Below are 25,328 nucleotides of genomic sequence, written 5' to 3'. Positions count from 1 at the left end.
GTGCATTTTGAAGGTCTGTTTATAAGATTGACTCCAGGGCCTGAGGAGGGCTTCTTGCTAGTGCTGACTGCTTGTAGTTGTACGTTTCTATGGTTGTCTCTCCTTCCTTACTCCTTCCTCACAAGCTCAGCTCCTCCTGTGAGGCTGTGGGTATATCCCTGGCTCTGATGCCCACTCTCCGCATCCCAAACTGGTGGTAAATGCCACTTCTTGCCTTGTGGTTTCAAAAAGGGGTTTTTTTGGTTCACTTATTTTTTTTTTTTAGTGTTGCTGAACAAGGACTGTGATTTCATGTCCCTTTCAAACAGGTACTTGTAGATGCGACTTGGAAAAAAAAAATGTAAAAACTAATCAATAAAGAAACTGAAATCCGTTTGGCTTTCTTTGTGTAATTAGCAAAGGTGCATCGGGTGCCGGTGAGGTGAGCGGTGACTCTGCTCCTCCTGCGACGGGCAAGCTCGCTCGCGGTTTGACCCGAAAGTGGAGGTCCTGCAGTGCAGAACGCTGTTTGGAGAAGGCTTTTCCCGGGACACCGGGACCCTGAACGCGCCGGGACGGGGCGGGGCGGGCTCCACTCCATGCCCGCCCTCCCTGTCAATCACCGCTGGCTCCGCCTCCCGCCGCTCCTCATTGGCTGTACCGCGGCCTCCCCGCCCCTTCCCTACCTGTATCCTTTAAAGTGGCCGGGCCCCGCCCCCCGATCGCCCCCACCACCTCATTCGCGCCCCCGCGCCTTCCTACTGGCTTACGGGGCTGTCAATCACGGCTCGTGACGCGCCGCGCGCCGTGACGTACCCCCACCCAGGAAGCTCCGCCCCCTTATTCTCAACTCGGCTCTGGAGGGGAAAAACAGTTCCAAGATGGCGGCGGCGCGGACAACAATGGGGGGCCGGGGGGCCGGGCCGGCCCGCGCCTCCTGAGCGCCGCGGCCGAAGCAGCGCGGCGGCCCCGCGGGGCGCGCAGGGCTGAGCGAGAGCGGCGCAGCGCAGCGGCGCCGGGCACGGCGGAGAAGGAGGAAGTGGGGCGGGGGGGAGCGAAGCGGGCGCCGGGCCGGGGCAGCGGGGGGAGGAGGAGCCGGGGCGATCCCGGGGGGGAGCGCAGGTAAGGCCGGCGGGAGGGGCGGCGGCGGCCCCGCCATGGCGGGCGCCGGTGCGAGCAGCCGGTGAGCAGCAGCAGCAGCAGCAGCAGCCGCGGCGGCGGCCGCCCCCTCGCCGTCCGGCCCATGGTGCTGCCCCCCTGCCCCATGGCGGAGTTCGTGGTGCCGCGGCACAGCGCGGTCATGGAGCGGCTCCGCCGGCGCATCGAGCTCTGCCGGCGGCACCACAGCGCCTGCGAGTCCCGCTACCAGGCCGTGTCCCCGGAGCGCCTGGAGCTGGAGCGCCAGCAAACCTTCGCCCTGCACCAGCGCTGCCTGCAGGCCAAGGCCAAGCGGGCCGGCAAGCACCGCCAGCCGCCCCCGGCGCCGCCGCCGCCCGCGCCCCCTCCGCCCGCCGCGGCCGCCGCGGGCAGCGCCGAGAGGAGCGGAGCCAACGGGCTGGACGGAGAGGCCGCCGGCGCCGAGCAGCACGGCCGCAGCAGCGCCCTGATCGCGGTAAGGCCCGCGGGGCTGGAGCTGGGGACGGGGAGGGACCGGCGGCGGTGCCCGGCTGGCACCGGGAACGCTCCTCGGGAGCTGGATGGAGGAAGGAAAACAAGCCGTGGTGGCCGCGGTGGGAGGGCTGAGGTTGGTGCTGCTTTGCTGTACTCTGCTGTGTTACAACTTCGCAGCTGATAAGGGGTGTTTTGTTTTCACTCGTCACCTTTGCACGCTGGAAGAGCCCATAAAAGCTGCTGCCTGATGGGGTAGGGGTAGTGCCAGCCTTTCTTTGATTGTTACAGTCATTCAGAGTAGTTAGTGAGTTATGTTTCTGGCTAATTCACCTAAAATGTCCCTGCAGAAACTGTCAGAGGGGCATTAATACTGCTTTGGATTTTTTGTTTGCCTGCTTATGTCTTTAATTTAATCTATCAGGGTTTAATGGAATTGTTTGATCAGAACATGATTGTTACTCAGGGGGAAGTTTTAAGACAAATAATGTGTCTGTTAATTCTGGTACAGATTGGAAAGAATTTCAGTGGAAAGGCAGCTGCTTGTTTGCCACTCACTCTAGTGGGTGTGAACACTATGGGAATCCCACTCCACCCATTAAAAACTGGCTTAGCTCAAAATCTTAATGTTTCTCTGGCTTCTCTAGCATTTCTGGTTGTCAGGACATATTCACACAGGCCTGTTTGTATATCAAGATAGCTATTGCTTAACTTATTCTGGGCCCTTTAAATATACTTCTGTGTGCTAATGTGTCAGTAATGTAGGTTAGTAGGATAACCTCTTAAAGGCTGCCTGTCTTAATACCTGTCTGCCTTAAAACCACACATTTTTAAGTGGTGGCCTGCATGAAAATGATTGAGTATCATCCTGAGTGTCTTTAAAAGAGAATACTGTATTAATCTGAGACATTTCCAGGTTAATATGTAGAATAAACCATGTTTTTAGGGTGGTCTGTGTGTTTAATTGGATTAGAAGAAAAGGAGAATGTAATTCTCTGTTGTCTTGGACCTCATGTACAGTTTTTAACATAGTATCATGATAGAGTTTACTGTATACTTGTGTATCCTGGACATGATGTGAAATATTGAAACATGGGGTGTATCGATGTCATATTTAATGTATCCAGCACTGGGCAGCACCAGTGCAGTTTGCAGTATTTACAGGATGAGCTGAAAGTGTTACTTAGCTGAATTGTTTCTGTTCTGCCTGACACACCTCTGAGACTCTAGGACTTACTGACTGTTTAGAAGAGTGAGGTCCTTGTGGCACAGTTAGAGCACTTCAGGGGGCTGTTACAGAAGGGTGCTTGAGGCAGAGAGGAAACCCTGTGCATTCCTGACACTGATTCTGTAAAACTTTACAGTTAGCCGTTGTTTAACAGACTGATCTTGAACATAAACTCGTGTCAGAACAAAAATGACTCAAACTGGTATTTTATTATCTAAAGACTTGGCAGTTCTGTTTATTTCCTGCTGGGCTCTAAGGCTTTTTGCGTATGGGGCTTTACCCATTAATAATGTGTATTTTTGTTACACACAGAGCTCTTTAGCATATCAAATCCTGTCGTTTAAACTGCCACCACAGGTCTTCATACTGACCTTCTAAAGAAAGATGTCACTAATTCATTGGTGTTGTTTCTCTTAAATGGCTGTGGATGTGGATTTGATCTAATTAGCATCCATTATAATGAGGGCTCTCAACAGCAGCAGGTTCTGAAGTGCACTGCACATCTGGGGAAGCCCTTGTACAGGAAGCTGCTGCCAGTGGCCAATTTACACAACAGAAGAGGGTTTTAGTGTATGAATGACTCTTCCTCGGGCTGGCCTGCTGTTTCCTTCCCAGGATCCATGACTGCAAGCTTAATTGCAGCTGTTGATTCATCACCTCGTTACTGGGGTATAAAGTTGGTTTGCTTAGTAATTCAAGTCTTGGGAAAAAAGCACAACAACAACAACAAACTTCTTCTGCTAGTTTAATTGCTTTGGCCCAAGAGGTACCTCTCTAGGTTAGTATTTTACCTCTAGCCATCATGTTGCAGTTATCAAGAAAAAGCATGTGCTTCGAATGGGAAGAACATGGGTTTGGTTTACAGTGTTCAACAAAGTTTGGATGAACACTAAAATTACCTTGTTTTTAAACACCCTGGACATATTCCTTTCCAAAGAATGCTGCTAGATCAGTGAAACATGCATTATATCAGCTACTGCTGCTGTAAAGATCCAGAGTTTTCTATGAAGCCGCATATGAATCTTCTTTTGGAAATTGTGACTGTGTTGAAAGTTAATGAATCCTTTATTTTGGTCCTTGAATGAGAGAACAGTCCATGTAAAGGTGAAGGGTTTGTGATGTAGCATCAGAGGGCTTGTAGCAGTAGGATGTGGAGCTGCACTGCCACGAGTGTGGGCAGTGTGGGCACTCCCAGGGGCTGCACTGCAGAGCACCTTCTGTAAATCCAGAATAGTCACAGGGAGCAAGGTGTCACCAACACATCCTCCTTAGTGCCTTGTATGATTTGTCAAGTAAACAAAATCAGATATTTTCTCTTCCATTAGTCTTTTCTCTGGTTTAATTCCCAAAGTTGGATGGATCTTGCTTACAAGTAGAAGTAAGGGGTAGATTCTTCCTTGTTTTCTTACTTAGCAGTTCTAAAAGTTGAGCTACAGCAACTGAGAGAATACAGTATTGATGCAGAAATACCTTGGATTATTTGTGCACCATGTAGGCCTGTCCTTCATTTGAGGAAATGTTGAAAAACTAATTATCTTCCTACTTTTTAAAAACATCTACTTCACATTTCTGTTGTTTAAGATGGCATTAAAGCTGTGTTCAAAGTAGGTGCTTGTTGTTTGGATAATGTTTGTTGCGTTAATCTTACATTTTTGAGAAACAGGGAAGTTGGGAAGAAATGGGGCTTGTCTCCTAGAACACTTTTTTTCTCTTTGCCAGGTTCTGATACATGAAAGTTCATTCTACTAATGCTGTTTAAATTCTCTGGAGGAGAAAGGTTGGCTTCCTCGTATTTCTGTAAGAAACTATAAGGCAGTTTATGGCTGAGCTGAGCAGAAGGCACTTCATTGACATGTGAATGAGGAGGATGGCAAGATCTGTATTTTCATCTCCACTCCTTGTTTTATGATGTGGTGTCTTGGAAGGAGAGCTGCTCCCTATTTCTTACTAGTTTTTTTCCCCACCTGAGAGCAGTTGTTGTGCAGAGAGCTTGCTTTGTCTAGGACTGCCACAAAACCACAAACAGTATTTCTGGAATGAGCAGGAAAGGTCTAGTCAGTGGCCTGTCTTGGGAGTGCTCTGTGTTAAAGCTGAAGAGCAGACCAGCATTTATTTGGGAGCAATAGAAGTTTTTGCATTAATAATAGATAAGTTCTAAATTAAGCAAAGGCACCAAGTAAAAAGTTTAAAAGAAAATTTAAGGCTTAGAAGAGCAATGCAGTGTTTCTTGGTTGAAAGACCTGAAGTAATGAATTAAAGGGAATAGATTGCCTGGTGTGTTCTGACAAGCATTAATGGCACTCCTCTAACGAAGATCAGGCTTCAACCAAGAGTTCAGAAGATCTCATTTTTGTGTAAGCAGTGGCATAGGGGTGTTAAATTGTGAAGTTACATTTTACCACAAAAATAGCAAATTATTTACGTGTTATTTATACATAACTATAGTGCAGTGTAGTCTTGCCACCACTGTTTGTTTTTGCTGACAAGTCTGATGGTTTGTTGCCCAACAACTCAGACAGGTTTTTCTTTGTCTCCTTTTAATTCTCTGTGAGGTATTGTTGTATGTTTGAAACATTTCCCTCACTAGATTCGTTAGATATGCAGTGATGCTTCCTAAGTTGTAAGGATCTGGGAGTGACTGATCTGCTGCTGCTGTTTAAGTTCAAGTGAGGTGGAGGATCCGGCACTGCAGCTGAAGGCACAGCAGTTTTTTTGATTCAGCAGAACAATTCCTGTAGCAGAAACTGCCCCTTGTGACTAATGCAGGCTTGGGATATTTATAGATGTGCCTATCCACAGCCCTTCTTCACTCCAGCAGGCAGTCACCCAAATACAAAAGTCTTCTGGAATTAAAGTAAAAAATTAAAATGAGTCCAGCAGTTTGGGTCTGACAGCACAGTGGAATGCAGGAACACGTTGGGTAATAAAATGCTTTCCTTGCAAGGGGGAATGCAACTTTGGAATCTGTGGGTAGATGCACAGTAAATGAGGAGTTCTTACTATGTTGTGTAGTCAAAATGTTATGTTTTCTATCCAAAATTCATACACTACAATTTCTGGTATTTGCATTGTTGTTCCAGTCTAAATGGTTGTCATCTTTGCATCTTTGTTGCTCCTGTCCTTGGCCAGGCAGGAGAGGAGAATCAGTGTTTGTAGAGGACCTACAAAACTCTGGTTTGTGGGAGTTTGTATGTGCTGCAGTACTGCCACTTTCATGGCAGAAAAAATGCATGTATTCTATTTTTGTTTCCCCTTCTAGGTGAGAATGCTGGTATCTAGCTAGGAGGCATCTTGGAGCTGGCTTATTATTATATTTTTAGGGTAATAAGGTATTTCTTCTTTGAAAATGCCATTATATTTGTCTTGCTGATATTTAATGATAAATCCTTGTAGACTTAGTTCTAAAACTGAGATGGTAAACTAATTCCAAATAAAATACATAAAATTAAAGCTCTACCGAGTCCTGTAAGAATATTTTAATCTCTGTAACAGATGCTTCAAAAAATAAAATAAGAATGTTTTACAGAACCTAAAAGGCACAGTATGAGAACCAGGTTTTTTAAAAGTTTCATTTCTGCCATGTTCACTAGGTGTGAGGTTTTTTGTTGTTTTGGGCTTCTTGTTTTTTGTTTCTTTGTTTTTGTTTAGAAGAAATGGAACTTGTATGCAGTTTCTAGTTTGTATATATATATACTGTCTTCAGAGTACCGGACTCAAAGTATAGTAAATTAGTGGATTTTTGCAAAAGAACTTCAGTTGACTGTCTTCAGGTATTGAGTCCACATCAAAATAGCCAACACTAAACAAAAAACCTGAACAAAACAAACAACAAAGCCAACCAGAGCAACTTTGTGCCACTGTTTTGATCAGTGATTCCACCAAGACAGTAAGAGAGCACTGCCCTGGACTCTGAAGTTTTGCACTCTGCCAGTCCTAACAGAAAAGCTGTAGATGAAGTTTAAAGCTTTTCCAGTTTCTTGCTGGGCTTCAGTAGTAGTTCTGGGCAGCTTTTATAAAGTCATTCAACTGCCCCTGCAGTAAGACCACAGTAGGAGTGAGCATCACTGTCATAAAACCAGAGGGTTTAAGACAGAGGTTGGACATATCAAAATTCTTCGTGTGCTGTCCGTTTTCGGATGGAAGCCTTGTCACCTGCCTGGACACACATCCACCTCTGGCATTGTGAGCCCCTGTCCTGGTCAAGTGCAGTGTGTGGGTTACATGGTCAGAGGCTGCTGTGTTGGACACCTCGTTGCCATGGATGGCACCTGGGTTCTGTCAGCTTGTGTTCTGTGCATGAGGAATCCACAGTGAGGCACGTGTGCTCCTGCCAGCTCAGTGTGTTTATGACCACGTTGAGCACTGTCTGCTTTGCTCACATGAATAAAATGCAGCTCAGGTGATGTGACGTGGAGGAGGAGCAGCCTGTGGGGCCCCTCAGTGGCTCTTGGTCAAACTCTGTGTCCTGTCCTGGGCCAAAGGACTGAGACCTGTTCACATCCTTTGCTTTTCGCTGTTCCTATGTTGGTGTAAATGCTTCAGATAAATGCTTTTGGGGTAATACTTTCGGGCAAAGCTAGATAGCAATGATCTTGGAAGTTCATCTTTAGTTGGGAAATTGAGTAGGCTGAGAAAATGGGAATACATTTCTGTATCCAGTCTTGTGACAATGGAAATGATTGACTTGGTATTATAAATAAAGTTGATTGACTGTGCTAAGGAAACCACAGACAGTGTACTGGAGGACCACTGTGTCCTACAGGATGGTGATGGGCAAGAAAATGAAAGCTGAAGGGATTTTCTTAGTGAGTAGCAAGCTATGCCTTACTCTGTCAGTGTGTTGGGTTTTTTGAGTTTCGGCAGAATAGAACAGGTTTTTCTTGCCTTGAGAACTCTGTTGGAGCAGCTTGATATGTAGATAGCTTGCAGTCTGGCTTGTATCTCACATGCACCTTGTTATTTCCCCCCTCTCCAAACCAGATTATTTGGATAGACACAGACAAACTGGGGAAGAACTTTATCTCCTTTTTTTTGTCAAAGTAATATATAGTTTTAGGTGAAAGGAGGATTTTGTCTCGAGCAACTAAAGTCACAATGTCTCCAGGAATCAGATATGTAAGTGTTATGACTGTTAAAACCCACACAGATATAAAAGCTCTACATGTTTTTAGTGACAGAAACAGCCTGTGGTGGGTATTAGGGGTCTGTATCTTTTTCTAGACTGCAGTGAGTGTACCTTACAAACATGGGTGATTTAATGTTAAACTGGTTAGGTGCATATATTGCAGATGGTGCAGTACAGCAGCAAAGACCTTAGTACAGATTCAAGTCCTAGTTGCTTTGAGTTGTCTATATGAATTGTATTTACAGCAGTGACCCAAATTGACATTTATTCTGTTTTAACACAGGAAATGTCAGAATATGTCCATTGTACACAACGAAGTTATTATTTTTATATAAGTTTTCAGAGAGTGTTTTTCCCCCCAGTGTTTAGAATTAAGGAGGATCCATTCCCAAACTTTGAGTAATTTGACTCATCATATGACCTTGGGCAAGTTATTCATCCACCTTGAGCTTCAGTTTTCCTGGTGGGGGTATTAAGTAAGCAATGGGAAACTTGCTGAAAGCCATATTTATGATTGAGTTGAAGCTTACTTGCTCTCTGTTGTTTTGCCTTTTTACAAAAAAGTAAATTTCCATTATTCTTTCAAGTTGGAATTTGAAACATTCACTCAAGAGCTGCTACTCCAAGCTGGAGACTTGATGTTCAAATTAAGTGATTTCAAGTTCCAGCCTCCTCTCTAAATGTACACCTCACCTCACCTCATCCTACTCGGTCTTCTGCTGATCTTGCTACTCTGCTGCTATTTCCATGAGCCATTTAGAAGATCACAGTCTCCAGGGAAGCTGCAGCCTGTCCCACAGATAAAAATAAGACTTTGCTGCTACCTATGCAAGCATTAAACAAATAATGGGTTTATTTGCTGTTACCTATGCAAGCATTAAACAGATGGTGTTCTTTGGTTTTTTCCTCCAAAGATCAGCTAACTGTAGACTGTTTAAAAAAATAGCAGCAATTAACTGTGAACCAGTCCTTCTGTCCTTAAATCAAAGAATGCTGTTGCCCAGGCAAGTGTATAAAATTCATCTGATAATTTCTGCTGGCCCTACATACAACCTCTTGCTTGAGTGCTGAGACCTTGAGGTTTCCCCTGTTTTTTCTTGGATGAGACAGTTTTCCCCAGGGGTTAGTGGACTGCAGGCAATATTCAAAGAACCATCCTTGTCTTGAGGTTTGTTTAACGAGCTGCTTTTTTGCCATCTAAGAGCGCTGTTGTTCAGTGGCCCACGCCTCAGACGGGTGGCTCTTGGTGGGGATTCCTCTCGTGTGTCCTGCTGAGATTGTACCAAGGGGTGGGAGCTGATGGGGTTTTTCCCTCTTTAAACACTGTGCCACCGAGCAGCGTCTCTGCCCTACAGATTTGTCTGCGTTGGTGTAGAGCTCCAGCACCAGCAAAGCACAACTTTTTTAGCAGAATGCACCCGAGGGAAGGAAGAGTTTACAGTTACCTTTGATGTGTGCATGAACTGTGTTTTCAGATGCTTTTGAGGTCAATAGAAAGAACTTTCTCTTTGGAAGAACGCTGGCAGGAAAAGAGGAGTTGAACAAAGGTACTCAGGCTCTGGCTGTAAAACTGTTGCTGTAGCCACCGGTCGCTTCTAGGTGGCACCACGAGAAAAAGAATCTGCATTCACCAGCTGTGAAAAACCAACTGTTGAGCTGGTTGGGGCTCTGGTGGTCGGAGAGCAGAGAGGAGCAGCTGGCAAATACTTCAGGAGAAAAGAGGAAAGGAATAAACATACTCTGCCGGGATAGAACTGGCTGAACTCCGGGTTGCCTTTTCCACAAGTGTGAAGCAGTGGTCGCTAAGTGACAAATTGGTTTTGCTTTTGTGCCAGAAGTGTGATTGTGTACAAAATTTATATACATAGTTCTTCTCTAAAAGTTATAATCACAAGAGAATCACTCTTTTTGTCTAAATATTTAAATGTGAAATTGCTTTATAAAACAGTCTCACGGAGCAATTATACCGTTTGTACACGGGTCAAATAAAATACAGGTTTTTATTCTCATTTAAAATTTGATTTTGAACATTCTTCAATATTTTTCTCATTTTGAATAGGAAAAATCATAACACATTCCAGTTCACAGCCATTTTTCAACTCTTTTTTTCTTCTTGGAGTATATGGCAGCTTTTAGTTTTGTCTGAAGGAGGGGGTCTAGGTTTGAAGTAGTGCATGTTTTTGAAAGTTTTCCCAAAGAGATTATAGTGAGGAAGTCATCTCATGTGCTGACTTGGAAAACAAAATGTTATCGAAGCAAAGCTGTAAACTTTTTTTTTCCTCTTTTTCTAAAATGTCTTATTGAGAGTTAGACAATGTCCTGGTGAGAAATAAAAATCCAAATCTGTGAAACATTGAACTACATAATTAAAATATTCTTTTTTTTTTCAGCAGCTCCATGAGACTGTGAAAAGAAAGCTTGACAGTGCTGCTTCCCCTCAGAACGGAGACCAGCAGAACGGCTACGGAGACGTATTTTCTGTGTCCAAGAAGCTGCGTCGCGATGACGGTCTTGGAGTGAGTGGTTCTTCCAATGGAATGCCCCCTGTGTCTCCACTCCATCATCTTGACAAGAAATCTGGCAACGGAGATACCTTACAGCTTAACGGGAAACATCCCATGGGGCTGGATGGCATCAGCAAGAAGTGTCTTCCAGATTCCAGCCTGCAGATGAATGGAGGTGGTGATGCTGATGATTCATTTCCTCTGAGTTTGAACAAAGAGTTGAAGCAGGAACCCGTAGACGATCTTCCCTGTATGATTGCTGGAGCAGGGGGTTCTATATCGCAGAATAACTTGATGCCTGATCTAAATCTAAATGAGCAAGAATGGAAGGAACTTATTGAGGAGCTTAATAGATCAGTGCCTGATGAAGACATGAAGGATCTCTTTAATGATGACTTCGAAGACAAAAAAGATGCAGATTCTTCAAATTCAGCTGCACAGACTCCATTGGCACAAGATATTAACATAAAGACTGAGTTTTCCCCAGCACCCTTTGAACAAGAGCAGCTGGGATCTCCCCAGGTTAGATCCACTTCTTCAGGTTCAGCATTCATTGGTGCTGCTTCTGTACCTGTAAGTGCCGCTTCTCCAGCGGTCGGTAGTTCTCAGGCTATGTTCCAGCCTTCCACTCAGTCAATGACTGAAAATCCTAATCAGCCCATGATGCAGGCATCAAACCACTCTCAGAACGTCCAGAGGCCTCTCCCCAATGTGTTGTTACCTGGGAAGGGTCCAGGAAGTGCCAAAGAAATGTCTTCTGCTCATCAACTTCAGCAGATTGCTGCCAAGCAGAAGAGAGATCAGATGTTGCAGAACCAGCAGCAAGCTTCACAAGTCCACCAAACAAATCAGATGTCTACGTGGCCACAGTCTGGGCCTTCCCATAGTCCGCTGGCTGTCCCATATACCATGGAAAATCCCACTAGCCCATCAGTTTATCAGCCAGACTTCAACAATCAGAAACTCATGATGCCTAATTTGGGAAATAAAAGCTCGCCGAGAGCTGGAGGCAATTACCATGTGAACATCTTGGGTCATCAGCAAAACAGCTTGAACCAGAACCCTGTGAATAGTCAGGGCTCTATGCTGGACTATGGGAACACCAAACCTCTTTCCCATTACAAAGCAGAGTGTGAGCAGGGGGTTGCAGTCCCTGGGCAGAACAAGACCCCCATGCTGGCCTACATCCAGCAGCGCCAGCAGGCACCGCTGTCCCACGTGAGCGACGACCAAAATGGGATGATCCTGTTGAAACCCAAGCCTGGAAACATTGCCTACCGACTGCCACACAGTCAGGTGAATGTCCTGGGGTTTGTTACCTTTGTTCAGTAGCGGATTTAGGGTCATTAGATAGGTAAGGTACAAACTACTTGATATGGTTTCAGATGTTTTCATTGGTTTTAAAGAGGAAAATCATAGTACATGATAAGCTGAGACAAGAATCATGAAGTCTGTTTTCCATGGGGGGCAGTTTTTAATGCTGGGTTCTGGGTCATGTGGTAACGTGTGATTTCCAGCTTAATATGCTTTGTGGGCAACAAATTATGTTGTGCTTCACAGAAGCTTCTACTTACAAAGATAAATAGATGCTTTGTAAACTTTTGACTAAAATAACTCATGTAAAACTGTAGTGTTGAACAGTGTTCTCAAAGAAGCTTTGATTTCTTTACCTTGTTTTCAGTCCCTACTTGTGTCAGAGTTGGCTTGCTATAAAAAGACCTACTTTTGAAGAGAGGTGGAAGTGGGGGCTGCGTTCCTGATTTCTTGGGTCAGAAGAAAAACCCTGTTCCTTGGGGCTTTTCAATTCTAAGAATTTGTTATTGGTTAAGTCTCTGGGGATTGGGGAAGCATGGGATAGGAGAGAAATATATAATTAAGAATGAATAATAGTAATATTTGTCTGCTTGAAGCATATGCTTCAGGTTTTCCTGTAAATGAAAATTCCAGATGGTGCTTCTTTGCCGTGTATATAACTGATACTACAGGTATGCTGCAGGTGAAAATTTATGTGGTGGGTGGAAGTATAAATTCATTTGGATTCTGTAATGTGTTCCTGCAATGCACACACGAGGGGGCTTGTTGAGGAAAAAAGTCTTTGTTACAAGGATTAAAGCTCCTCCAGCAAAAGCTGTTGGAGATGCAACTCTAGTCATATGTTCTCTCAGCAAAACAAAAAAACTGTGAAAAAGATCTGATTAGTCTGTGATGAAGACCACACTGATGTACAAATAAAAATTTGACATCAATGTGTAGTTCATAAAGTACAAAAAAATCTCTTTAAAAGCTGGCAGAAGTAACAGTCTTACAACATTTTGATGGAAGAAGAAGGAGGGTGGAGACGATTGTGTGTCACATCTCCCCCTCACTGGAAAATGTGAGGGTGACCTTGCATCTACACTGGCACACTTGCACCAAATTAACAGAAATACTGATGAAAGCTTCTGGAGAATTTCTCAAAAGCTTGCACATAGAACAACTTAGCACAGCATTACTTATATTTGGCTCATGATTTCTTATGAAACTGCAGAGTGAGAACCAACAGCCAAACCCATCAGCTGAATTCCGAACTTGAACGTGGTATTTATTTGTGTAATTAGAGGTGAGGCTGAACTGTGCTTAAAAACAATGAAAACTGTCAGATTTCAAATGGATTTTCTGGTACAAAGAGGATAGTACCAGATCTTGAATGATAATCATTCCCTGTTATTTTTGGTTCTCCCAAGTTCCAGCCTCAAAAAAAAAAATAAAATAGCAGACTTAATGAAAAATTAATAATATCAGGCCTGTCTCTAGTAGTATTTTTGTCTGTGAAATATACTGATGGTTTGATTGCTGGAAAAATATGTTAAGACCCATTTTGACAAGTGAAAGCCTTCTCCCCTTCACCTGAAAATACTAAATGCTCTGATGCTAAAAACCAGCAACTTTAGGAGGGGCAACAAACACTTGTTGAGTTAAATGTTAACAGAAGAGGCAGGATTTAAATAAATGTTTTATATAATGAAAGTTTAAAATTTAGTCTTTGAAAAGCTGCTGCTAAAGTAAACTGAAGCTGCTGTTTTTGAAGTACCTGGCTGAGCAGAAGCACACAGAGCTACACTCGCCTGTCTGAGCTGGAATTTGGGAAGTACTTTGAGACGGAAGTTAAAGCCTCTATTCCTAGATGTTATGGAGCTTCAGACTGTAACTCTGAACTCTCAGTTCTGTGTCTGGCACTGTATAGATGGGTGTTTGGCTGTCTTTAATTAGCAGAACTTCCATAACAAGCTTCACAAGTGGAGAAGCTGTTGCATTTCTGTAACTCTGTCACTTTTCCTGTATTCCACAGGATCAAAACCCTTCTCCTAACGTTCCTCGCGTTCCCGTCTCTGTCCCGGGCGCTGGTGTGGGTGCCCAGGCTCCAAACGTCTCCATGGCAGGTAACCACAGCAACTCAGCTTATCTCAGCAATCAGCAGCAAGCAGCAGTGATGAAGCAACACCAAATGCTGATGGACCAGCAGAAGCAGAGAGAGCAGCAACAAAAGCACCTGCTCATGGAGCAACAGAAGCAGCAATTCCTCATGGAACAGAGGCAGCAGCATCTGCTGGCAGAACAGGTGAGAGGGGCCAGCAGTCTGTTTTTTTAATTTGTGCTGCTTTGCTTCGGGGCATGAAACAGCATTTGATGTTTTAGAATCAGAGAATGGTTTGGGTTGGAAGGGACCTTGAAGATCATCCAGTTCCAAAGCCCCTGCCCTGGGCAGGGACACCTTCCATAGACCAGGTTGCTCCAAGCCCCATTCAGCCTGGCCTTGAAACACTTCCAGGGATGGGGCAGTCCCAGCTTCTCTGGGCAACCTGTGCCAGAGCCTCACCACTCTTACAGTAAATAATTTCTTCCTAATATCTAACCTAAATTTAACCTCCTTCAGCTTAAGGCCATTCCCCCTTGTCCTATCACTACATGCCCTTGTGAAAAGTCCCTCTCCAGCCTTCTTGTAAGCCCCTTTTAGGTACTGGAACGTGCTCTAAGTACTCCCTCCATCAGCTGTCCATCAAAAACTTTAAGAAAGAAGGAAGTGATACAGTCTTCTCTGAACTGAAAATATGTGAAAGCCCATTTTGTGGGGAAGATTGTAGTAGAATCTGCAGGATTGTGGAGCTGTGGCTGTGCCAAATCCTGCCAATGGCTTTTTTATTACCTGGAAATATCCATTAAAATAGAGGACTCAATCGAGGTGACAGAAAAGCCCCTTCAGTTCTGGAGCCAGTGCAGATAAAACATAGTAACGTGGTTGACAGTGTTTTATAGATAATTGAGTGTATGAGTGAGTATGAGTGTTGGTAAAGGTATGTTTCTGATATCTGGGTTAAAACAATATGAACTAAGGGAATACTGTGATGGAATTACAGTATCAAAGACTGAAAGACAGAGAATGCCCAAATCATCAATATAATAGTATTTTCTGTACAAATTATGTGATCTTTGAACTTAGAATACTTTTTGGTAGATCCTTCACTCTTTACTGACTTCTGTGTTAATATCAAATGTCAAAGATGACTAACCATTACTCTCCAAAATGTTAACAAATGAGTATTCTTTGAGAGTTGGTAGGGAGAAAGGAAATATGGGGTGTGCTTTTGCTTGTGCTTTTGCATCACTGGTGGATGGTGAAGAGCTCTGTTAGAACTGTTAGAGCTGTGGCCCAGTAGTTTTCCTCAGCTCAGTAATGGACCTAACAGGTGTCAGACCTCTCTGAGCAGTGGGGTGGTGTAGTAACAGCGTGGTCAGTAGCACATCTCAAGCATAGTGATGAAATAGTTTTTTCCCTACCTTTTTGCCTCTGCTTGGCCAGCACATGCAGTAAATATCAGTATTGTGAAAATGCTTCATTCATGCCCTAGTTGTGGTAGCTACAACTAACTTCTGTAACTTCCATCTTTGTATAGTGATGCTGGGACTTTGGTGCCAAATAAGGAGCAGTTTTGCTTCGTAACATTAGATACTGCATTTGCCACATTTATTGGCATTGTGCTGCCCAGTCAAGCTAGGTCTCATTAGCATTCTGATTTGATATTTATTTCTTTGGATACACACGATACTGGATGTAATTTTACAGAAAGATTTCTGAATTTGTTGATCTCTATTTTACAAGAGAATTGTAGTTTCAGGTAGCTTCAGTGCCATTCCCTGCCACTCTAAAGCTGTCTTTGCATTTAGTATTCTGCATTTTTTTTCCCCAAGCCAGCTTCTACAGTTCTTGGTTTCTCTCAGAGCTATGGCATCTCTTGTTGGCTTCTGTGGTCAGCCTCTTTCAGGTCTGACTGGTCCTGCAAGCAGCAGGTCCTCTCTGTCAGGCAGCCTGCCCTCTTCATTCCTCTGCATGTCTCAACAGCTTTGGAGCTGTAGACATTTCGGGAGGGTGGTAGCGATGTGTATCTTGCCCATTGTTACATTGCACCAATCTCTTCTCTGAAGGCTTTGTGCTTGTATCCTTTACCCCAGTACTCTTGGAAGGGAATTTCTGCCCCCTTCTGTGCTCTGTGTAACTATCACTACTTGATTACCTCAGAATTTCAGTCTGGCTGAGGGTGCCTGCAGAAGAAGAGCCAGAAATACTGTGCCTGATACCTTTTATATTGTAACAGTAGCCAGTTGTCTGTAAACCTGTCATTATCTGAGGGTACTATTAGTGCATCCACATTCCCCTCCAGACTTTAAATTTCGTTTTTCCCTAAAGTTCTTAATAGGAAATTTACTTGGTTTATTTTTCAAATGTTTTTATTATAAAATATGTACGGGTTGAATGTGCTTTTAAAGAGGCACAGTTATTTTGTGACATGAATTGGCTTTGTTTCAGTTGGTTGGTGCATTGTTAAGAAAGTGGTTGTAAACAATGATTTCAAAACTTGTATGACTTCTGTTATGGACTTAGTTCTGCAGTTTTCCATAATCTTCTAGGAAAACCTGTGGTGTATCAGAATTTATTTTGTGTATGTTTTTTCATGTTTGCAAGCAAGGACTAGAAAATATTTACATGTTCACTCTTTTCTGTGTTACACTGTTGATACTTCTGACTTGCACTTTTATTGATTTCTAAAGGGAGGTCTAAAATAAATTGATTTGGGGATGAAGAGCAAAAAAGCATGTGTGATATTTTTTTTTATACACACTGGCTTTTGCTCTTTTTATACGTGTACCTGTTTTTGTCCTTTAGAATATTTCTAAAAATTCCTATTGATTATATTACTGATGAAAAGACTAACATTTCAGATTTTCAATGTTTAAAGGGCTTCAGACATACACTGCAATAACTCCTGTAGTGCATGTTGCTGTCTCTGAGTTCCTGGTCTTGTCACTCACCAGATTAAACTGACTGTGTTTGAGCCTTGAGAACAAAGGTCTGAAGTGACTCTAAGGCTGCAGAAGCCCTTTTGATTACCAGCTCAGCATAAAAGTGTGCAGATCACTTGTTTTTATCCAAGATAGCCCTTGGAAAAAGCTTGACATGTTTTTTGATTGTCCTGCGTTGGACCTTTCTTAGGAGAAACAGCGGCAGGAGCAGCAGCTGCAGCGGCACCTGACTCGGCCTCCTCCCCAGTACCAGGATCAGCCACAGAATCCATACCAGCAACAGGTTGGACAGTTCACAGGTGAGTAAACACAGCAATTGAAATAATGGCAGAAAAAATATCAGGAGTAAAAAACAAGCTGTCTTCAAATTACCTGGATTGGATAGCTTTTAATTAATTTATTACAGCGCCTTCCCACGTCACTGTGCCTTAAAACCTTTTGGCCTGTACTGTGATTCAGTTGCAAATCAACAGCTTCCCCTGCCCCAGGTATCTGGGACATCTTAAACTTCTGCTTCTTAAATGTTGTTTTGGAAATGAGTAAAATTCTTAAGTACCTTCATTGTTCTGAAGGCCTTTTTATACTACTGGTTCCTTTTACTGGTTGTAAATTCTTCTTAACTTTGATATATTAGGATTCAAGTTTGGTTTTTTTTGAAGCCTGACATCGCTACTGCCTGTACCTATCATAGGCCCTCATTAAAGAAAAATAAGTGGTGTATTCTTTCTCTCATCTACTAGGATGAGTTTAAAATTCTCTGACATTCTTCTTCCTGCTGCCTTTAGAAGGGAATGCAGTTTGAATTCTTTTCATTACTTTTTAGTGTCCTGTGTGGGTTTCTTTTGCTCAAGAAGCAGCTTGGTATCCTCAGTATATTAATTGTTAAATAAAAAATGTTGTTAATTGTTAAGCTGGAGTAACTTCAAAAATGTGGAAGAACTAGAGAACAGTAAAAGCTCATCTCCTTACCTGAGAAATCCTTACTTGACATGGCATCAAGAAACCACTTGTCTTTTTTCGTAAACTTAGAGTACAAAGAAGTGCTAACTCCCTTCATTTTGTTTCCTCACTCTCTGTGTTCCTGCAGAAATAAATACTGAAGGGAAAAGATGCAAATGGAAATGTGATACCTTCATCCTGACAGTGTTTGTTACTGTGCAGTGTCTGGTAGAGCTACGACTGCGTTTTGTTACTCAAGTGAAAAAACTTGGTGCCAGTACAAAAGGACTGTGTGCTAACTCAGGGAGCAGTAGCATCCTTCAAATATTGCACTGAAACATTTTTTTCCTCCTGTCATTTTTCTACAGAAACACAGTGTACAACTGTTAGAAATAGAGTGGGATTTGCTATAATGAACATCAGTATTACTGAAATTATTTTTTCCTTATAATGAATATTTTTTTGCCTCTTAAATCCCAGTATGTGACTACTTTTCACTGTAAGTATTCTTACAGTGAGACTCTTCCTCCACTCATCCACCCCCCAACACTGGTGTTTTTATGCTGTGCTTTGCTGATAATTAATTCAATATAATTTGAATTATATTTGAATTTTTGATAATTCAGTTTTTATTCAAATATAATGTTTATAATAATGGAAACCAGTACTCCTCAGCTGTCTTAAAATATGCAAAAATTCTGCAGCTTACTTTTTGATTTGAAAGTAGAGAAAGTGCTAATGTAGGTAGGTTTCCCTTGGTCGACTGTAAGGAGTGGGAGGAGTATTATGTGCATTACACTTCACGGTGCTGGTCTGCTTTTTTTGCTTTAAGTAGGGGGGGGCTGTTTCTTCCACAGGAAGAATCTTCTAAACTCAGGATTTACAAGAACAAGGGACTTATTTTGATTTGCTGAGAATACATTTTTGCAAATCACCTTGCTTGGTTATCAGCACTGTGTATTAACACAGCAAATATTTCGCTGTGGAAATCCAAAAGATACCTGACCAAAAATTTCTGAAAGCTGAATTATATAAATAGAAGAAATTCCTGGAATAGGGAAAATGGAGGACTGGCAACCCTACAGGTGTACAATAAGAGATACACAGTGTATGCATGGAATGACTGACTGTGTGTGCAGTAAGTGGTATTTTTAACAGCTTAGCAAATTGTGCATGCACTTCAAAGTATGTGTGTTTACCTTTGTTCACAAAGAAATATCAGAGTCCTGCCTTTAAAGTCTTAATTTTTTTTTTAAATCGATGATGCTGAGCTCTTAGAAGTGGTATTCAGATTTTTTTAGGACATTGGCATATCTGTGTTTGAGATCAAGGTGGAGGTGCTAACTGGAGCAACAGTTGACACTCTTTAATTAAACTCCTGCTGCCTGTGTGCTGGTTGCAGAGGTTGGTTTATACAAATGCAACTGCACCTCCATTCTGGGTTATTGTGCCTACAAGCCTGGCTTGGCTCTGGTTGGACCGAGGTATTTAATGTACAAAATACTTCTTTGTGTTTCAGGGTCATCTTCAGCCATGTCTGGGGTCAGTAATTTAGGACAGTCCAGCTCCAGTAGCCCACGGATGTTTCCTCAGACCCAGAACATGATTCAGATGGGACCTGGACACACTCCTGTTCCTCCACTCCAGTCGGGCTCCAGTCAGCAGGACCGGGGGGTGACTCAGTATCCCAATATGCAAAACATTCAGCGCGGGGGATTGTACAACCTGGCGTCTGGAATGACACAGATGGTTCCCCAGCACACAGCTCCAAGTGCCAATGGACAGACTCCGATGCAGAGGCAGGGCAGCTTGGGCCAGGGCACTGCTGTTCCTGCTGGCTATGGGCAGAACACCTTAGCAAACTCAAGTATTTCTCAGCAGCACAGTAAAGGTGCACTGAATCCAACCTTATCTAAGCCACAGATGGCAAGAGTACCAGCTGCTATGGGGGCTCAAAATCCATCTTGGCAACACCAAGGTATCCCTAATATTAACAACCAGACACAAGCAAACAGTGGCTTAGGACCATTTACTGCCAACTCCTCTTTCCACATGCAGCAGACTCATCTAAAGATGTCCAACCAACAGTTTGCCCAGGGAATGCCTCAGGTAAGCCTAAGCACCAGCAGACCCATGACCTCGATGAACGCTGCTGTCTCTGGGCAGATGTTGTCATCATCTTTGGGTGCACAGCCCCGGACAAACCCACCTACACAACAGCAGGTACCCTCACAGCAAGTGCTGCCTGGCATGAACCAGACTGTTCCAGACCTGAATGCTTTCAACCAGAATCCAAATCAGCAAATGCCCAACAGAGGAAACCTGCACTGTAGCCAAGGGTACCCTGTGAGGACAACCAGTCAGGAGCTGCCTTTCTCCTACAGCGGCCAGTCGGGCAATAATGGACTTCAGAACTTAACTGGTGACACAGACCTGATAGACTCTTTGCTGAAAAACAGGACTTCAGAGGAGTGGATGAACGATTTGGATGAGTTGTTAGGAACTCATTAAAATGGGGCCGGGGGTGGGGGTTCTACTTTTTTTAATTATTTCATGACATATAAGCAACACTTGGACCAAAAAAAAAAACAAACCTGTGGCATTGAGGAGACTTGCAGGCATTAGAGGTAAAATGGTTGGGAAAAAGACTGGAGCTGCTTCTCAATGAGTGTTGACACACGGTCACGGTGCACCGAGCGGGTCTGCGGGAGGAGTGCACGTTATCTGGGGTCTCTGAGGAGTCACACACTTGAACAGGTCAAAAAAATACTGTGTCCTAGCCAGCCTTCCAGAAATCTCACTTGCAGTGTTCTAAGACTAAATTTTTTAATTATTTAAAAAACAAAACAAAAATTCCACAGAAATAGTGCAGAAAGAAAGCAAATAGTTGCACAAATTGTGTTTAGGGCTTAGTCTGCAGCTATTACTTGCAATAATTATTTGTTTGTAGCTTGACATGTTGTTATAGTACTGTCCATCCAACTTCTGACTTTTTATTTGAGAAGAGGCTGTTATGCACCTGAGCACGCTTGCAAAATGTTTGGACTTGTTTCTTTTCCCCATTGCTGAAGCATGTGCCTGTACTCTCAGTAAGCAAGTGGTATTTCACAGTAAATATATCTAGATGCTGGTAATAGATGAGAGGAAGTATTAAAACCTGGCCAGTTAGTCTAGACAGTCATCTTCCTTCATAGATTGTAGTATTTTAAGCTGCAGTTTGCACTCTGTTGTAGAGAGGCACAGTTCTTGGCTTGTACCTTGCTGTGTTTAAAGGGGGAATTTCTCATGGGAGAACTTTTAAACTATAGTAGGTTTAACATGAATTGTAAAGCCATTTACTTTGCACCTGTTTCTTCATAACTTATTTCCAAAGGTAGTTGTATTTAAATGAAGGCTTTGCTTCATGACAGCTCATCTAGTTTTCTTTGTTGTAAAAGGTAAAACTAACTTTTGAGATCACTTCATTCCCTGAGGTTAGCAATGAGTTAGTAATGAGCACAAGACTTTGTCACTTCAGGATAAAAATGAGGAAAAAAGAATTTGGCTGGGAGGTGGAAAGTCCTTATGAGCAATAATAGCACAGGCAGCCTGGGAGAATAGTTATATCAGGGTTGCTCCAAAATGGAAGTCTCCCCCTTTAAATACTTTGGTTTTTTAATACTGGGTTACGAGTTTGATAATCTTTCTATAGTCTGGTGGATTTACTTCTTTAATATCCCTTGAAGCAGATGCTGGTTCTTCAGCTCAGCCCAAGGGATCTCTTATCCATATGTTGGGATTGGTCCCAGAAAGGACAAAACACAATGGGAACAGTCAGTGTTCCAAAGTCCTTACTCTCTACCAAAAAAATCCCTTATCCACCAACAAACCACCTTGCCTTAACCTTTATTTTAAAATGAAAATAAAGTTGAAAGCTTTTGTTTGAAATGCACAAATACCTCTTCCCTTTCTAAATCTACTTTCTTGGAAAGCTCCTTTAAACTTTCTAACCAAACCCAGCATTGTGAGTTTAAAGCAATTTCCTTCAACATAGACTGGCTTCTTCAGGAGTTTTCTGCACTGCAGAATTGTGTGAGAGAGGGTTTTTCCAGAGGGTGTGAAGGGAGTTGAAAGATATCATTGGTTTCAAAGAAGGAAAATATTTTACTGTATCTGCAGCTCCTTTATGAGACAATTTGCACTTTTAAAAACTGCTTTTTTAACACTAATACTTTAACCCTTTCCAAATATGCATGGAACATGGTTTGTGCAGCACACTTACCTAGTGTGGATGAATTCTGCTCTGTTGATCAGATTTGCTGTTGTATCGTGTTGAACTGTTGGTGAAAGATGTGCATTGATCAGTGGATCCCACCATTCAATAGTGGATAAAACTTCCCTGAAGCAGGCTTAATCCCTCCTAGAGCTTTTGAAAAGGTAACATAAAGATTCTCTTTGGATGGGAAGACAGAGGTGTTGGTGACTTTGCTTGTTGACACTTCTGATATTTTCTAGAATAAGTAGTTGAGATGCAAATAACTGATGCTAACTCTTCTTATACTGGCAATCTAAGAAAAGAGCTAGTGATCTTGGTTTACTTTTAAGTTGAACCAAAACCTGGTCCAAGGTAAGTGTCATTAGAAGATTATAGATATAAACTAGCGATGGCAGGGGAAGGAGTGTTTGCTGTATTTTTATTTTTAAGGGTTAACTTTGCACCAGTGTGCCTTCCCTTCCCGTCGGGGGTGCTTGGGACCTCAATTTCAAGTGACATCCTTCAGTGTCACTAGTTTTCTCTCCCCCTTACAAACACTTGACAGAAATAACAGGGTAGTAGGATTCAGCTTTTCTTTCTTCCCTGTTTAGGTTGTGGTGAAATCTGCTCTGTTTTCTGGTAGATTTTGCACACAGGTTTTGTTCAGAATAAGTCAAAATACAATCCATCCAGTTGTGATTTCTTAATTGGAGGAAAAGAACATCTGCTGTTTTACATTGTTACTACCAAAAAGGCAATCCAGCTAAATGTCCAGGAAAATGCAGATGTGCTCTTTCCTCCACTGTTTCTGGAAGCTAAGGTGGATATTGCCCTGCTTGACCAGAGGGTTTGTTCAGGAAGGTATCTGGACTTGATGACAGGGCCTTTTCATGGTACTGTTGGAGTAAAATTAAAAGTGTGATTCAAGGAAAACTGGCTTATAATACCCATTGGTCTCCATGTGTGAACAGGATCCAAACAGCCCTGGCTTCTGGCCTTGGTCCCTGTCCACATAACGCAGTCGGACCGTTGGGAATACGGTGTCACTGTAACAAGGTTGGAACAGTTCAATGGAAATGAAAATACGGTTTTGATGTGCACAGGTGCATGGGAAGGGCTGGGCTCTGCCCTCATGCCCTGTAACAAGTCTGTAAATGCACTTGGGCTTTCCATTTGCTGCAGCTTCAGAGCAATAAAATGTGTCTCCCCTGAACTGAACCCAGCCGGCCGCTCATGGCTTTATTTATAAACTGCGGTTTTGGTTGGGCAGGCAAGGTGAGAGTGTCACTGTGCAACATCCACTGCCTTCCAAAAACCACCATACGATTGAAAAGGGTGCTCAAAATTTTGTTATACACATTTCCTTTGTGTAAATAAATGTTTACAATTTTATATTAAAGATTTGAATAAGAGTTAGATCTTCTGACTGTATATTTTTTACTTTTTATAGATTTTAAAACTATAATTCTTTATATATGTGTTTTGGGGGGTATTATGGTAAGTTTTATGCTTGTAAATGGAGAACAGTTGAATTTGATGCTAACCTTTATGAATTTTTGTCATTGAAATGTATAAAGAGTCCATTAATCCCCTTATTCTTTTACTACAATTACTGGTGCACACCAAAAAGAAATCCTTCACTTCTGTTTTATCATTATAAAATAAATATTTTGCTAGTGTATTAAACATACATGGTGTGAATTTATACATTTGTGTGAGCTGAGCAGAGTTCAGCATTTTCGTTCCCAGTGAGATGGTTCCTTCCCTTCATCCCAACACACAGTTTTGCTCAGCTCAAATTCTGCTGCTGTGTCTTACCAATTCTTACAGTTTCAGAAAGTCCATTTAAACAGGCCAGAACTGGATAAAGGGGCCTTAGAAAACTTTACTTTGAAAATAAGGCTTTATGCTGCACCCACTGCTTCCGGGCTTTTTTTTTTCTTGGAATGCAATTGTAGACCTTAAACTGGGAAATTCGGCTGCAGAGGTGGTTGTTACCGGTGAGAAAGATGTTAATAACTACCGAGACCTCACATGTGAAAAATGGTACAGTTCCAAAAATATGCCAATTCCCTCAAAATAACAGGCCTTCGAGGTTCAAACTGGTTTCCTCAAGCCTTGTTTGATGTAGGCAGATGGCACACACAGAAATCCAGCTGAGACAGGGGCTCACATTCTGCAGGCATGAGTTGATGTTTCTGAACAAGGAATGAAATACTGGCAGAAATGTGTGTGAAGATTGTGGCTTGAAGCTGGAAAAGTCCCTGAGCCACTGCACGGCTTCAGAATTGAAGGATCGTTCCCCAGGTGTTGGAGTTGGTGTCTTACCGTGCAGGTGCTGTGTTTGCAGCCCCAACTGCAGGTTTCCTCACAGCACCCTGACTTACCAGAGTGTATTTTTTTAATATATTCCTACTCCACAAAGTTTTGTGTTATGTTTGGAGGGAGGAGGAGACCTATAACTTCATAAGCTTATAAAGAACCAAATGTCGTAATAAGTAACAGTACCAGGATCAGCTGATTTTAACCTATGGGGAACTGTGAAGTTACTGCTTAATTAACTTTATTGTCCCATTAAAAATGCTACATTTCAGTTATTGTTGAGTAAACCAGGAATGTCCCAAGCAGTCCCCGCTGAAGTGACGTGTGTGTTTTTCCAAAGATTTTAAGGAGTCAGTGGCAGCTTGTGACCAACTCAGAAACTGATTTGATGTTTTTTCCTTGATGTTGGTGTTTTTCCTGAGACTAATGTAATAATTCTGTAATGGAAGTGTTTTCTCAAGCCTGAATTGCTTGTTGAACTGGCATAAGCAGAAACAGAACTCCTGGTGACATTTCCCCTCTGAACTTACCCTGGACACCCCAGGTGAAATCTTGGGTCACCAATAGGTTCAGTTAAGGTTAATTGTTTTATTTCTATTTCAGTCTGAGTCTGGTAGTCTGAAGTCACATCATATGAGTGTTTTATAGAGAAAGGGAGTGGTTTTGCTTTTTTACATGTGTGGTTATTCACAAAAAGTGTAACGCTGAATATTTGAATTCATTAACAAGTTTTCAACTTGATGAGCTGTCACAATGGGGTTTTGAGGTGATGAAGAGCCAAACCAGAATAAAGAATAAAACCCAAGAGAAACGATAGGTCTGGTATGTGCATAAATTCTGCACTGAGGGTTTGTGTGTGTGACTGAACAGAGAAGAATGCAGTGGCTCAGCCATGTCCTGTGCCCTCTCTTCACCAAAATGAACAGAAAGCCTTAGGTGATTTTACAAGTTTTAAAGTCAAAGTAGTCATCCATATGAAATTGCTCCAAAACACAAGATGTTTTGAACTGATACATATTTTACTTTTGTGGAGTGGGGAAAGAAGTTACTCAG

General features: G+C 42.6%; 1 protein-coding gene across 2 annotated transcripts; it reads left to right on the top strand.

Annotated features, from left to right (window-relative positions):
- The first annotated feature begins 1,147 nt into the window (after window positions 1–1,147).
- On the top strand, window positions 1,148–23,641 carry MAML1 (mastermind like transcriptional coactivator 1). Of its 2 annotated transcripts, none has more exons than XM_032703152.1 (5): window positions 1,148–1,591; window positions 10,334–11,740; window positions 13,773–14,042; window positions 16,971–17,079; window positions 19,239–20,230. In XM_032703152.1, exons 1-5 carry the CDS (start codon window positions 1,223–1,225, stop codon window positions 20,228–20,230), a joined length of 3,147 nt encoding a protein of 1,048 aa, XP_032559043.1. In that variant the 5' UTR covers window positions 1,148–1,222. The 2 variants fall into 2 exon arrangements, with proteins under 2 accessions (XP_032559043.1, XP_032559042.1); XM_032703151.1 differs by having other exon boundaries at window positions 1,223–1,591; window positions 10,331–11,740; window positions 19,239–23,641.
- Window positions 23,642–25,328: the final 1,687 nt, after the last annotated feature.

Source organism: Chiroxiphia lanceolata, chromosome 15, assembly GCF_009829145.1.
Source record: "Chiroxiphia lanceolata isolate bChiLan1 chromosome 15, bChiLan1.pri, whole genome shotgun sequence".
Classification (NCBI taxonomy): domain Eukaryota; kingdom Metazoa; phylum Chordata; class Aves; order Passeriformes; family Pipridae; genus Chiroxiphia; species Chiroxiphia lanceolata.
The sequence above is the reverse complement of the archived record's forward strand: the minus strand, read 5'-3'. Positions and strand labels throughout refer to the sequence as shown.

Coding starts and splice junctions, on each gene's coding strand:
- MAML1 (XM_032703151.1), top strand. CDS start 1,223: ATGGTGCTGCCCCCCTGCCCCATGGCGGAGTTCGTGGTGCCGCGGCAC. Junction 11,741..13,772: donor ACCGACTGCCACACAGTCAG/GTGAATGTCCTG, acceptor TGTATTCCACAG/GATCAAAACCCTTCTCCTAA. Junction 17,080..19,238: donor ACAGGTTGGACAGTTCACAG/GTGAGTAAACAC, acceptor TTTGTGTTTCAG/GGTCATCTTCAGCCATGTCT.